Genomic DNA, 12,790 nt, shown 5'->3' with positions numbered 1-12,790 from the left:
TTGATTACAGCAAATCCATCCCAAAGGATATAGATATATAAGAGGACTGGCTTGGCTCTGATTCTACAAACATATTTTGGAAACTCTAAGTAACTGGTAGCTATTTGAGGTGATCCATTAAACTTGAAAATAAATAATATATACTGTCCTAAATTATTAAATTGATACATAATGAATCAGAACAGAGTTATGCAAAATCATGTGAAAGTAATAGCTCGGCCTTACGACTTGTTACTACCAATATAATAAATAATATCAATAAGTGCTACTATGGAAGGAACTGATGATGGCCCATCCAACATCCATTTTCCTCCACTTCCTTATTAATAGAACCCCTGATGTTTTGGTGGACACAGGGCTACCAGGAATAAAGATTACATTTCCTAACCTCCCCTGCAGCTAAGAAGGCTGAGGAAGTAAGTTTTATCAAATTTTTATCTGGAAATATTTGCCTTCTTTGCAGTTATATGATGGAGTTTATCAAATGAGATAAAAAAGACATCGAATGTCTGCTTTTCAGTATCTCCTTTAAAGACAGTTGGCAGATGCTATTTGTCTCTTTCTTCATCTCTCTGTCCATGTTTGTGCCCAAAATGCAGACATCATGGCCAGATCTCCAGAAGCTATCTTGTAGCACAAGAAACAACAGTAAAGATAACATATTGAGATTCAGAAGGAACCTGAGTCCCTGAAGATCCTAGAGGCACCAGATTAACTCCAGACAGCTTACTGCTATTTTTTTTTAATGAGAGAAAAATGTAAACTTCTAACTTAAGCTGTTATCATTTTAGCATTTACTGCTACTTACAGAGAATCATAAATCTAACTGATACACCTGTGATTTACTTAGTCTTACAAGTGCAGGCACTTTATTAAGTGCTTTACATATATTTTGTGTCATTTGGTCCTTACAACTACCCTGTAAGTGTTACTATTTCCATGTTATAAATAAAGAAACTAAAACACACATAAATAGTTTATCCAAGGTCACACAACTAGTTAGAGATGGACATGGGATTCAAACCTACCTCAGTCTGGCTCCAAAGCCCTTGCTCTTCACACAACATAAAACAGAACAAATATGCCAATAAGAAGCCCAGGCATGAAGCTTTGGGAAGGGAAACCAGTCATTGGACTTCAATCTTTCTGCTCTTTATGACAAGGCCATTCTTATGCCTTTAGACATTCAATTCATCTAAATACCCTGTACTGATGCTATATCCACAAAGAACCACTGATTTCAACATAGCTGCAACTGTAACTACGACCTGATGACATGGATTTTGAATATTTTTAGTACACAAAACAATAAATTGGCCTTCTAACATCTACTTGATTTCTATGTTGAGTTTTAATTACCGGAGATCTCTCAGGGCTTGATAACCCTTGGCACTAACAAGAACAAGTCTCCGTGTGTTCAAAAGGGAATGGGATCCTACCAGCATTTCCATTAGTCAAAAACAATGTCATTTCCAATTTTATTCATGTATACTTCTTAGCTCTTATTCTCAGTAGTGGAGAAATGATGGAAATGGGGAGGCACTGAATCAAAAGAAGGATATCAGCTAATAAAGGAAGGTGACAAAGCAAACAAACTAAAAAATAAGATTCTGGTCACCACCCCTCTCACTACAAAGAGACTCTCATCTCCCACTAGCGAGAAGAGGAGAAGGCAAGGTAGAGAACTCAGTGATTTCACTAGCAATATCTGTGATTCTGTCACCAACAGAAATCATATACATTTTCATATACTATAGTTGTTGCAGTGTCTTGAAACATTTATGTTCGTCTCTTCTTTGAAATTCTATTAGTCACTAGACTTACTGCTATTTCTTTTTATTTAATGTGTTATAAAGAAGCACATATTACTATGATACAAATTCATTTTATTACTATTTTAGTAACTGCATTTCAATATAATTAGTTTCCTCTGTGATCTTACATATTTTATTTTAGGAATTGGAAAACATTCTAACAAGGGGCTTTATCAGATTGCCAAAGGGTTATATGGCACAAAAGTGTCAGAAACATCTGATCTAAACTGTGTGGTTAAGAAAACATGTAGAATGTTCTTTCAGAAATATAATCCTGTTTTCAACTAGTAGTTATACTCAAAGTTTACCACAGACAGCTTTTAAGATGCTCAACGTAAAAAATAAAGAAATAGGGGGCCAGCCTGGTGGTGTAGTGGTTAAGTTCGGCATGCTCCGCCTCTGCGGCCCAGGGTTCGCAGGTTTGGATCCTGGGTGCGGACCTACACCACTCATGAAGCCATGCTGTGGCGGTGTCTCACATACAAAATAGAGTAAAATGGGCACAAATGTTAGCTTAGGGCCACTCTCTCAAGCAAAAAGAAGATTGGCAATAGCTGTTAGCTCAGGGCCAATCTTCCTCACCAAAAAAAAAAAAACAAAAAAAACAAAAAGAAGAAATAAACATTACTAGAATTTCTTTCTTGTAAATAATAAAAAACTAGTTGGGTTTGCTGGAAAAAATGCATATAAGCCTTGTATATATGCATATAGTAGTTCTAAGTAGACATAAGTGACTAGACTCATATATCTGAGGAAATCCAGCTGCTGGAACTTGCCCTCGTCAGGTGGACTAAGAGCGCCCAACCTCCACACTCTGACGTAAGAACTGGGAGGCGAGTCGACACAGCGAAGAACTCGCAGTACCCCAAAACTCTTAAATCCGGTTATTTGTGCGGCAATTTCATTGTTGGTGCTGACATTATTACTTAGGTTTTTTGGAAGCTAATAAACAGAAAAAGTAAGTAGATTAGTTTTAAACAAGATTTAAATTTAAAAAGGTATTTGTATGGTTCATGAAATTATAAAAAGACACAAAATACATGAAAGAATCCACGGAAAGCTTTTCACACTGCTAACGATTGTTCTACACATTAACTTTCAACACTTTCCTCACCTGCCCACCAGCTACAATGGCTCCAAAGAGATGCAGTAAGCAACACTTAAGACTCTCCTTGAGATGTTCACTCTCCTGAAAACACTCTGCGGATAAAACACACAAATAAACGAGTAAATAAGATTTCTCTTTTACAGTATGATTTATCTCTAAGGAATGTCTGACACTGAAACATTAAGAACTGTTTGTGAAAAGGCTAATATTTGTTAAAAGGCAAGGTTGATATACATTCTTTCATCGGAGAGGAAAAGAGAAATCATCTATCAGGTAGTATTTTAGATCCTTTATTTATGTTATCTCATTTAATTCTCATAACACTCCATATGAGGAGGATGTTTTGCCCCCATTTATAAATGAACAAATGGAAGGTCAGAATTTAATATCTTACCTAAAATCACAGGGCTACTAAAGTGGCAGAGCTAGAAATAAACCCAAACCTGACATAAAATTAGATGTCTTTTTACTAATACCACTGCCTCTTATTAGCGTAATTGACTATAATTATTCAATTATAAAATTGAAGGAGTTGAACAAAAAGATTTCCTGGGTCTACTTCAGGGCCAATATTCTAAAGTTTTAGTACCAACAGTAACCTTTCATTTAACATTATAAATTGTTATATTGTTTTTAAAAGGTTATATATGCAGATGACAAAGAACAATTAAAATAGCATAAAAGAACTGACAAGGAAAAGTAAGTCTTCCTCTAACCATTCCTCAATCCCCCATGCTCCCCACACCTTAAAAAAAAGAACAGCTGGACATACACTACTGTACCATGCTTTTTTGTCTTTAACTTAACAGCTGCTAGGTATTATTACATCTTCACATATACTCTGCCTTATTCATTTTTGTGACTGGAGAGCACACCACCACAATGAGGTACCTGAATTTACTTAACCAGTTCTCTACTGAGAAATTTTTATGCTTTCCTCTCTCTTTTTTCTATTTATTTATTTATTTATTTTTTCCCCCAAAGCCCCAGTAGATAGTTGTATGTCATAGCTGCACATCTTTCTAGTTGCTGCATGTGGGACACGGCCTCAGCATGGCCGGAGAAGCAGTGTGTCGGTGCGCACCCAGGATCCGAACCCAGGCCGCCAGCAGGGAGAGCGTGCGCACTCAACCGCTAAGCCATGGGGCCGGCCCCCCCCCTTTTGATACAGCTGATAACCCAGTAATGAATATCCTTTTGTATACATCATTGCACACGAAAACAAGATTGTAAGAATAGAGTTATTTCTCAACTTATATAAAACATACATTACCAAAGAGAAACAGTGTTGAGGTAAAATGTACTGACAGAAATTTACATTTAAAAAATTAAGTCATTCCAGGCTATAATCACCAAGACAAAAAACAACAAATGTTGGAGAGGATATGGAGAGACAGGAACCCTCATACACAGCTGGTGGGAATGCAAACTGGTGCAGCCTCTATGGAAAACAGTATGGAGATTCCTCAAAAAATTAAAAATAGAAATACCCTATGATTCAGCTATCCCACTACTGGGAATCTATCCAACGAACCTGAAATCAACAATCCAAAGAGGCTTATGCACCCCTATGTTCATTGCAGCATTATTCACTATAGCCAAGAAGTGGAAGCAACCCAAGCGTCCCTCGACTGATGATTGGATCAAGAAGATGTAGTATATATATACAATGGAATACTACTCAGCCATAAAAAAAGACAAAATCGTCCCATTTGCAACAACATGGATGGACATGGAAGATATTATGTTAAGTAAAATAAGCCAGAAAGAGAATGACAAACACCATATGATCTCACTCATGTGGAATATAAACCAACATATGGACAGAGAAAACTGTATTGTGGTTACCAGAGGCAACAGAGGTGGGCAAAAGGGGTGAAGGGAGACATGTATACGGTGATGGACAAAAAAATGTACAACCAAAAATTTCACAACGTTATAAACTATTAAAACATCAATAAAAAATAAATAATAATTTTGTTCTAATTATAAAAAAAAAAAAATTAAGTCGTTCAGCCATGTTGGAATAACTGTCACTACACATGGCTTCCTGGTATAACTAACCAGAAAATTGGACAAAATAGGTTCTAGAAATTTTTAGGTTCTAGAAATTTTCCTTCTCTTGTGTTATACAAGACAAGGAAACAAAGTGAGCCCAAGGACCACCTCAGCTTCCTGTTTGTAGGCATTTTCTGAACTGCACAGACCAAGGGAACCCAAAAGGAACACAGCTATCTGCTGAGCTAGGAGACAGATAAAAAGTTTGGGGAGGCCTAGGCAACTAGAATTTGTGAAGCAATACTGGAGAGGAGGAAGCTGTACAGAGAAAGTGTTCCAGAAATATGCACAGGGCTCACTTTGAGTCCAAGATTCAATCCTCAAACGATAGTGTGAAATCCCACAAGACAGGCAAAAACCTACCCAGAAGTTATAAGCTGAGTAATTGTCAGATTTCATACAGAGCTGGAAGATGACAGAGTTCTGTTCACCACACAGAAAACACATATAAAGGATGTAAAAAGATACGCCATGTAAGCTCTAACCATAAAATTGCTGGAGTGGCTATATTAGTATCTGACAAAGTAGGCAGGGAATAATTCGGTGGGTAGAAAGGGACATTCATTATCAAAAACAGGCCATGAAAATGAGATTCTTTTTTTTTTTTTATCTGCAATAGTTTAGTTCAAATACTTTACATTTATAAATACTTGGGATAAATCAACAAAATATGTGTACAACCGATATGCTGAAAACTATAAAATATTGATTGAAGAAAAAAATAATACATAAATAAGCAATGAGATATATCAGATTCATGAACCAGAAGTCTCAATATTCTTAAGATGGCTATTTTCCTCAAATGATTCCACAGATTCAATATAATCCCAATCAAAACCCCAAGGCCTTTTATAAAAATATTGAAAAATGGATTCTAAAATGTATATAAATATGCAAAGGATCCAGAATAGCCAAAACAATTCGAAAAAGAACAAAGTTGGAGGGCTTAATGATTTCAGACTTAGTATACAGTCACCATAATCAACACAGTGTGGTGACAGCACTAGGGCAGACATGTGGAACAGAAAGGGAATCCAGAAATCAACCCACACTATACGGTCACCTGATTTTTGACAAAGATGCCATGGTAATTCAATGGGAGAAAGAATAGCCTTTTCAACAAATGTTACTGGAACAATCATGAAAAACTTTATGCTAGATAGAAAATATTAACTCAAAACAGATAACTGACCTAAATGTAAAAGCTAACAGGAGAAAATCTTCATGACCTTGAGGTAAGCACGATTCCTTTGATAAGGCACAGAAACCACAGATCATAAAAGAAAAAATTTATAAATTAGATTCCATCAAAATTTAAAACATGCAATGCAAACCACATTTAACATGTTAAACTTCTGTGTTTTTTTTAAACACTGCACTAATCAAATGAAAACGCAAACTGGACAGGAGAAAGTATGCTCAGTGATCAAATTTGGAACAATTTTAGCATCAAAAAGGTAGTGATTATCACTGATTGTAAAACACTGAATAAATAAAAGTCATTGAGACCATGGTGATACACACAAAAGAGAGTAATAAAACCTACTTGGCCTGCCAGAAATGACTATTATTTGAACTCATTTTGAAAACGGATAGTAAATGGGAAAGATTTAAGCATTTTATCCAGCCTTTTTAGGAACAACTATAGTTTATTCGCAGTTGATGACGGAAAATTCTTTTTTACAGAATACAATAACTGATAGACGTATAAGGATAATAGAATTAGAAAACCACAATTTGGCAACTCGCAGTGAAATAACTGATTCAGGCAAGGATCATAAATGGATGCTAAAACATTAGATGAAAAGATATTGGAAAAACAAGATAGTCACACTGTGCCAAAGTACCATCCCAAGGGTAACTCGAAAAATTTCAAAAGGAAAAACATTTTTATTTTTTTTTATTTATTTATTTTTTTTTAATTTTATTTATTTTATTTTTTGCCCCCAAAGCCCCAGTAGATAGTTGTATGTCATAGCTGCACACCCTTCTAGTTGCTGTATGTGGGACTCGGCCCCAGGATGGACGGAGAAGTGGTGCCTCAATGCGCACCCGGGATCCGAACCCGGGCCGCCAGCATCGCAGCACGCGCACTTAACCACCAAGCCACAGGGCCGGCCCGGGAAAAACATTTTTATAATCAAAAGATTTCACTATCACTACTTTGAGTAACAGTTAACAAAGGGTAGGCAAAACCCTTTTTCCTTCTCTACTGGAAAACAAACCAAGAATTATATCATTGGAAATCTAACAAAAGGGGACAATGGGTGGACAAATGTGTTACTACACAACATTGCTTATAGTAAAAATGGCCCTTGATCTGGACTAGGAGGGACTATGAATGACTATAAATACCTGATGGGAATTCATAACTTTGGGATTCCCTGATTGCAGTGTAACTTGTAATTTAGGCATTTCCTTTCCCAGGATTTGGAAGTGACATTCATGGACTACTACAAGGTAAAATGGCTTCTATGGGCTACTGCACTTCCAAGCAGGATGGCTCACACACCCACCAATCTGGTCTCGTACCCTCACTTGAAGAATCCAAGAATAGCCCTTGGAATGTTGTGAGATCTCCTGCTGAACAGAAACACCCACACTGTTCTACTGGCACGCTGGGTTTCCTGTCCTGTATCCTTCAAGGGAGGCTAGTTCCAGGCACGGCCTACTGTGAACATGTGAGTCTGAGTATCTAACTGAAGCCAATATCACTTCTGGTGGTCAAGCAGAGTGGGCACTGTAATCATCTTCACCAAGCAATCAAACAAAGGACTACTTCTGTCTTGTTTTATTTCTTAGGGAAAAAAAGGAAAAGAGAACTGAAGCAAATACGGCAAAATGTTAAGATATGACAAACCTGAGTGGGAAATAAGGTATTCCTTTTATATTCTGCAAAGTTTTCTATATTCTTGAACTATGGCATAATCATTTTCTTAAGAAAGAAAACTAGAGTCCATACAGGTCACACATACAGTGGCTGATTCTCTTAAGTTCATTTTCAGTAAAAACTCTGAAGTTCTAAAATATACTACCATCTTTAAAATATTTGCCTCTTCTCAAAAGAAAAACACTTTGAGAATAGTAAATTAAATAAAACCAAGAACAATAATCACAACAAAACTTCAATCAAGTACTTCAGTGATAGGTTCTTATTATCTTTATCTTATAAATACATGAAGCTGAATCAAGGTCAGAATCAGAATCAGAATAATCACAGTAACATCAAAATCAAAGTAAATTAGAGCTGTTACTTACGATAAAAGAAAGGGACGAACTCCACTGTGAGAGAAGCTGCTTTATATTTCTGTCTGCTCTTTTCCACAGTACTAAGGATTCGTCTATCATTAAAAAGAAGTTAATACCAAACTATAACACAGGCAAGTAGAGATGTCACAATTACAAAAACTATAAAATAAATTTAATATTTTACTTTTGATTTGTGTACTAAATAACACATCTCCATGACTGGCATAATCTTGAAAAGGCAGTCTAGCCAAAAACTAAATGCTCACCAGTGAAGGGATTTCTTCTTTTTTTGTGTGAGGAAGATCAGCCCTGAGCTAACATCTGTTGCCAATCCTCCTCTTTTTGCTGAGGAAGACTGACCCTGCGCTAACATCTGTGCCCATCTTCCTCCACTTTATATGGGATGCCTGCCACAGCATGGCATGATAAGCGGTGCGTAGGTCCGAACCTGCGAACCCCAAGCTGCTGAAGCAGAGCGCGTGAAATTAACCACTATGCCACCAGGCCAGCCCAGGATTTCTTCTTTTGAATTAAGCAAAAAAAATTTTTTTTTTTATAATTTTATTTATTTATTTTTCCTCCCAAGCCCCAGTAGATAGTTGTATGTCACAGCTGCACATCTTTCTAGTTGCTGTATGTGGGACGCGGCCTCAGCATGGCCGGAGAAGCGGTGTGTCGTTGCGCACCTGGGATCTGAACCTGGGTCACTAGCAGCGGAGCGCGCGCACTTAACCGCTAAGCCACGGGGCCAGCCCCAGCAAAAAAATTTTAAATGCTTACAGGTGAAACATAGCAGCCAGGTTAAGTCTCCAAACAACTGGAAATAGAAAAAGGAACTAGCCATTTAAAATTTCCTATCTGTCAAAAAACTTGTTCAGCAGTACTCTAACTTGACACCTAACATAGGAGCTTGTTACTACAGTGCAACTGAAATTCATTAGAAATCAGGCTGCTCTGTGCTGCTTTCTGAAATTTTATCTGGACACAAAGAGTCTATACCACTGGCTTCTTCCACCTTAAGGATATAGATCCAGTGGGCTGGGATTATTTTTGTTTTTAATGACAATTCCAGTAGTTTTGGTGGCTGAAATACTTCTACAGACTTTGGCAAGGCCAAAACAAATAGCATGTGCTTTTACCAAGAACATTTCAATTCAACACAAAATGAGTCTCTCAGATGGGTGTGGCAGTCTGGTGATTGAAGAATAAAGGCTACTCTTATTAAGTACCTCCAACTGGTGGACTGCTGAAAATTAAAAAAAAAAACAAAAACAAAAAAACAAGGACATTTTTTTCATGCCCTTAAAAAGCTCTTAATGTTGTTAGATAAAGCCAACAAAAATGGAAAATATTTGAAGAACAACCACACAGAAATTCCATAAATCTAAATATGATCCACTGATAAAGCACTGGATTAAGATGCCTTCTTCTTAACAACCATAACTGAGATATTAAAATTACTTTCCTGAGCCAGACTTGATGGCCTAGTGGTCAAAGTCTGGCACGCTCTGCTTCAGCAGCCTGGGTTTGGTTCCCAGTCACAGAACCACACCACTCGTCTGTCAGTTGCCATGCTATTGTGGCAGCTCACAGAAGAACTAGGACTTACAACTAGAATATACAACTATGCACACCACAGTTGTATGGTTCCTGTTTTCCTGACTGACACAAGCTCCACAATTAAAAGTAAATAGACATGGGGCCGGCCCTGTGGCGTAGCGGTTAAGTGCGCGCATTCCGCTGCTGGCGGTCTGGGTTCAGATCCCCGCCGCGCACTGATGCACCGCTTGTCAGGCCATGCTGTGGTGGCCTCCCACATAAAGCGGAGGGCTAATCTTCCTCACAAAAATAAATAAATAAATAGACAAAATATCATTAAAAATCATTTTCAATTACGAAACATGCTTTAAAAAAAGATAACTTGCCTTGAAAAATATGTACACTCTACTTAATGCTATTATGCTTCAAAATTTTCCTATCAGATTACCAGCATCCAATTTCATTACAAAAGTTCAGGGTAAATTTATTATCTGGAAGTGCTATTTATCACTAATTTATTACCTCCAACATAGTTCTCTATCTCAGGCTAGAGATAGGGGTCTTTTATACACATCTTACCAACTGCTTTCATAGAGAATAAGACCTGCTTTGAAGAACTGCATATATTGTGACATTCAGGTTTTAAATGAACATGATTTATAAGACATACCCTGAAATTCTATGCCTCCAATTCCGATACGGATCATATAAACTTTCACAAAATGCCAATGCATGGATCACAAATTCTTCAATAGATGTCTGATCTGCCAATTCCTTCTCTTTTTTTTTGCTTTTTAACTGAGAATAAAGTTAAACATAAAATTATATTTAGTTAAAAATATTAAACTGTGTAACATCCTTACATACATCATTAAAAGACTGCATGTTTCATTCATCATCTAATAATAAATCTTCTTTATTCAAATAAGCCTAAGTTCCATTTGAGTCTAAAGAGAGTCAGTTAATCATATGGACTAGATATAACCTCTCAAATTTTAAATATTTCCCAGGAAAGGTTTCTAATGGATAGCCAAACATCTTTCCAAAAAAGAATATGTTTTGAATAAGAGGAATATTTGATGAATAAACAATAAATACATAAAATAACAAATTGTGTCATGTTAAAAGACATTTATAAAACACTTTAATTTTTAATAAAAAATATTAATAATTACTTCTCTATTTTTAGATAATATGTATAAGATGCCTGAAATATATAGTACCCAATGATAATTTTCTCTTCTGAATTATTACTTCCTCCAAAAACATTAAACTTTACTAACTATAATATTTTAAAAAGTAAAACCTAGTTACTCTCAGTAAAGCAACAAAAAGGAATATATTAATTCACACCTACTTGCTGAATATAGAATGTTGTCATAGTGATGACATGATTAATATACGAACAAGTTCCAATTTCTTCCACATTAGATAGATTTCTGTAAGAAAAAAAGAATATTCGTATATTTACTACATATGAATAGTGAGAAAAATGTATGTTTATGTGTTCAAGTTGAATTTTAAAAATACTCTTTGTAAACAAAATACAAATGACATTTATTAAAACTTAAAATCAATATGGTTACATAACTGCTTTCCCACTGAGAATGTGAAACACATCTCAAGCACCATTTAACTACTATAAACAGAGAATGTTTAAGTTCATACAACCCAAACATTAGCAACTATTTACAATTCAGATTATTTCTTTTCAGGTTTGTTTTTATTTTTCTATGCAGATTCTTAGTTTGGTTTTTGTAGATACTGCTGCCATTATAACACGTGTGTAGTTTTATAGTTTTCACTTTGCTTTTAGTTCCCTTTTCAAACTTACGATAGATCTCCTCAACTATACTGAAGGGCCTTGATAGTAGGGCCAGCTCCTGTACATACTCCAAGAGGGCACAGTACACACCCTGGTTAAAGCAGTGGGTCAATAAGTGCTTGGTGTTTAATTAAAATACAGCCCTCATTTTTATAAGACTGAAGTATGACACACAAAATGCTAACACTTCCTATATGTAACATCACCAGTCTTTTTCTTGGCATAATAAAACAAACTCTATTAATTTTCCGTTCTGAAACATTGTGACATTAAAAAATACTTTATATCTTAAAATCCAGTAGATGTTAAAAGAACAGGAAAAATCAACTAAATTAACAGACTTCTTAATGTAAGAAGTCAGACTGGCATGACACCTTGGAGAAAACAAAGCGTAAAGGAGAGGTAAAATTCAAAGACTCTGGGGAGGATCCTGGGAAGATGGCGGAGTAGGAAGCACCAGGAATCTGTCTCCACACCTATAAAACAATTGCACTGGTAGAATTGGTCTGATGTGACTATTTTGGAACTCTGGAGTCTGTTGAAGGCTCCCAACTTCTTGGGGAAGACCTGGACAGTAAGTTGCAGTTAATGTTGGTTAATTTCAGTCTGTTTCTGCTATTAGCACAGTACCAACCACCCATACCCCAACCCCAGTCATGTGGTAGGCAGCTGTGCACACGTTCCTACAACAGCTTGCTAATAGCTCAAAGGAACCAGAGTGGGCAAAAAGGACCCTGTCCTCCAAATATCAGGGATTTGTGCTCTGATCACTGATTGCTGCTCCTGATCACAAAGGTGCAAAGAGGCAGGCCGCCATTGTTCTTGTACCTCTCTCCATTGTTGCAAGCCCCTCCACCTGGCTGAAGTAACTTCCAGGAGATTTAAAGGGTAATTGAGGAAACTACCTCAATATAATAAAAGCCATATATGAAAAATCCACAGCAAACATCATACTCAATGGTGAAAGACTGAAAGCTTTTCCTCTAAGAACAGGAAAAAGCAAAGATGGTCGCTTTTACTGCTTCTATTCAACAAAGTACTGAAAGTTGTAGCCAGAGCAATTAGGCAAGAAAAACAAATAAAAAACACCCAAATTGGAAAGGAAGAAGTAAAATAATCTGTTTGCAGATGATATAATTTTATATATAGGACACTCTAAAGATTCCACATACAAAAAATAAAACTATTATATAAAGG

General features: G+C 36.4%; 1 protein-coding gene across 9 annotated transcripts in view; it reads right to left on the bottom strand.

Moving 5' to 3' along the window:
- The window catches only part of NBEAL1 (neurobeachin like 1), a 154,183-nt gene that overhangs the window by 106,351 nt on the left and 35,042 nt on the right, over positions 1-12,790 (bottom strand). For all 9 annotated transcript variants that reach the window (XM_087435657.1, XM_087435659.1, XM_004426808.3 and 6 more), the window contains exons 5-8: positions 11,126-11,207; positions 10,439-10,566; positions 8,239-8,321; positions 2,929-3,014 (exon numbers count right to left, since the gene is read on the bottom strand). In XM_087435657.1, the coding sequence (XP_087291783.1) occupies positions 2,929-3,014; positions 8,239-8,321; positions 10,439-10,566; positions 11,126-11,207 (379 nt within the window). The remainder of the gene's footprint in view (positions 1-2,928; positions 3,015-8,238; positions 8,322-10,438; positions 10,567-11,125; positions 11,208-12,790) is intronic.

Source organism: Ceratotherium simum, chromosome 9, assembly GCF_057802395.1.
Source record: "Ceratotherium simum simum isolate JZ-2026a chromosome 9, ASM5780239v1, whole genome shotgun sequence".
Taxonomy (NCBI): Eukaryota; Metazoa; Chordata; class Mammalia; order Perissodactyla; family Rhinocerotidae; genus Ceratotherium; species Ceratotherium simum.
The sequence above is the reverse complement of the archived record's forward strand: the minus strand, read 5'-3'. Positions and strand labels throughout refer to the sequence as shown.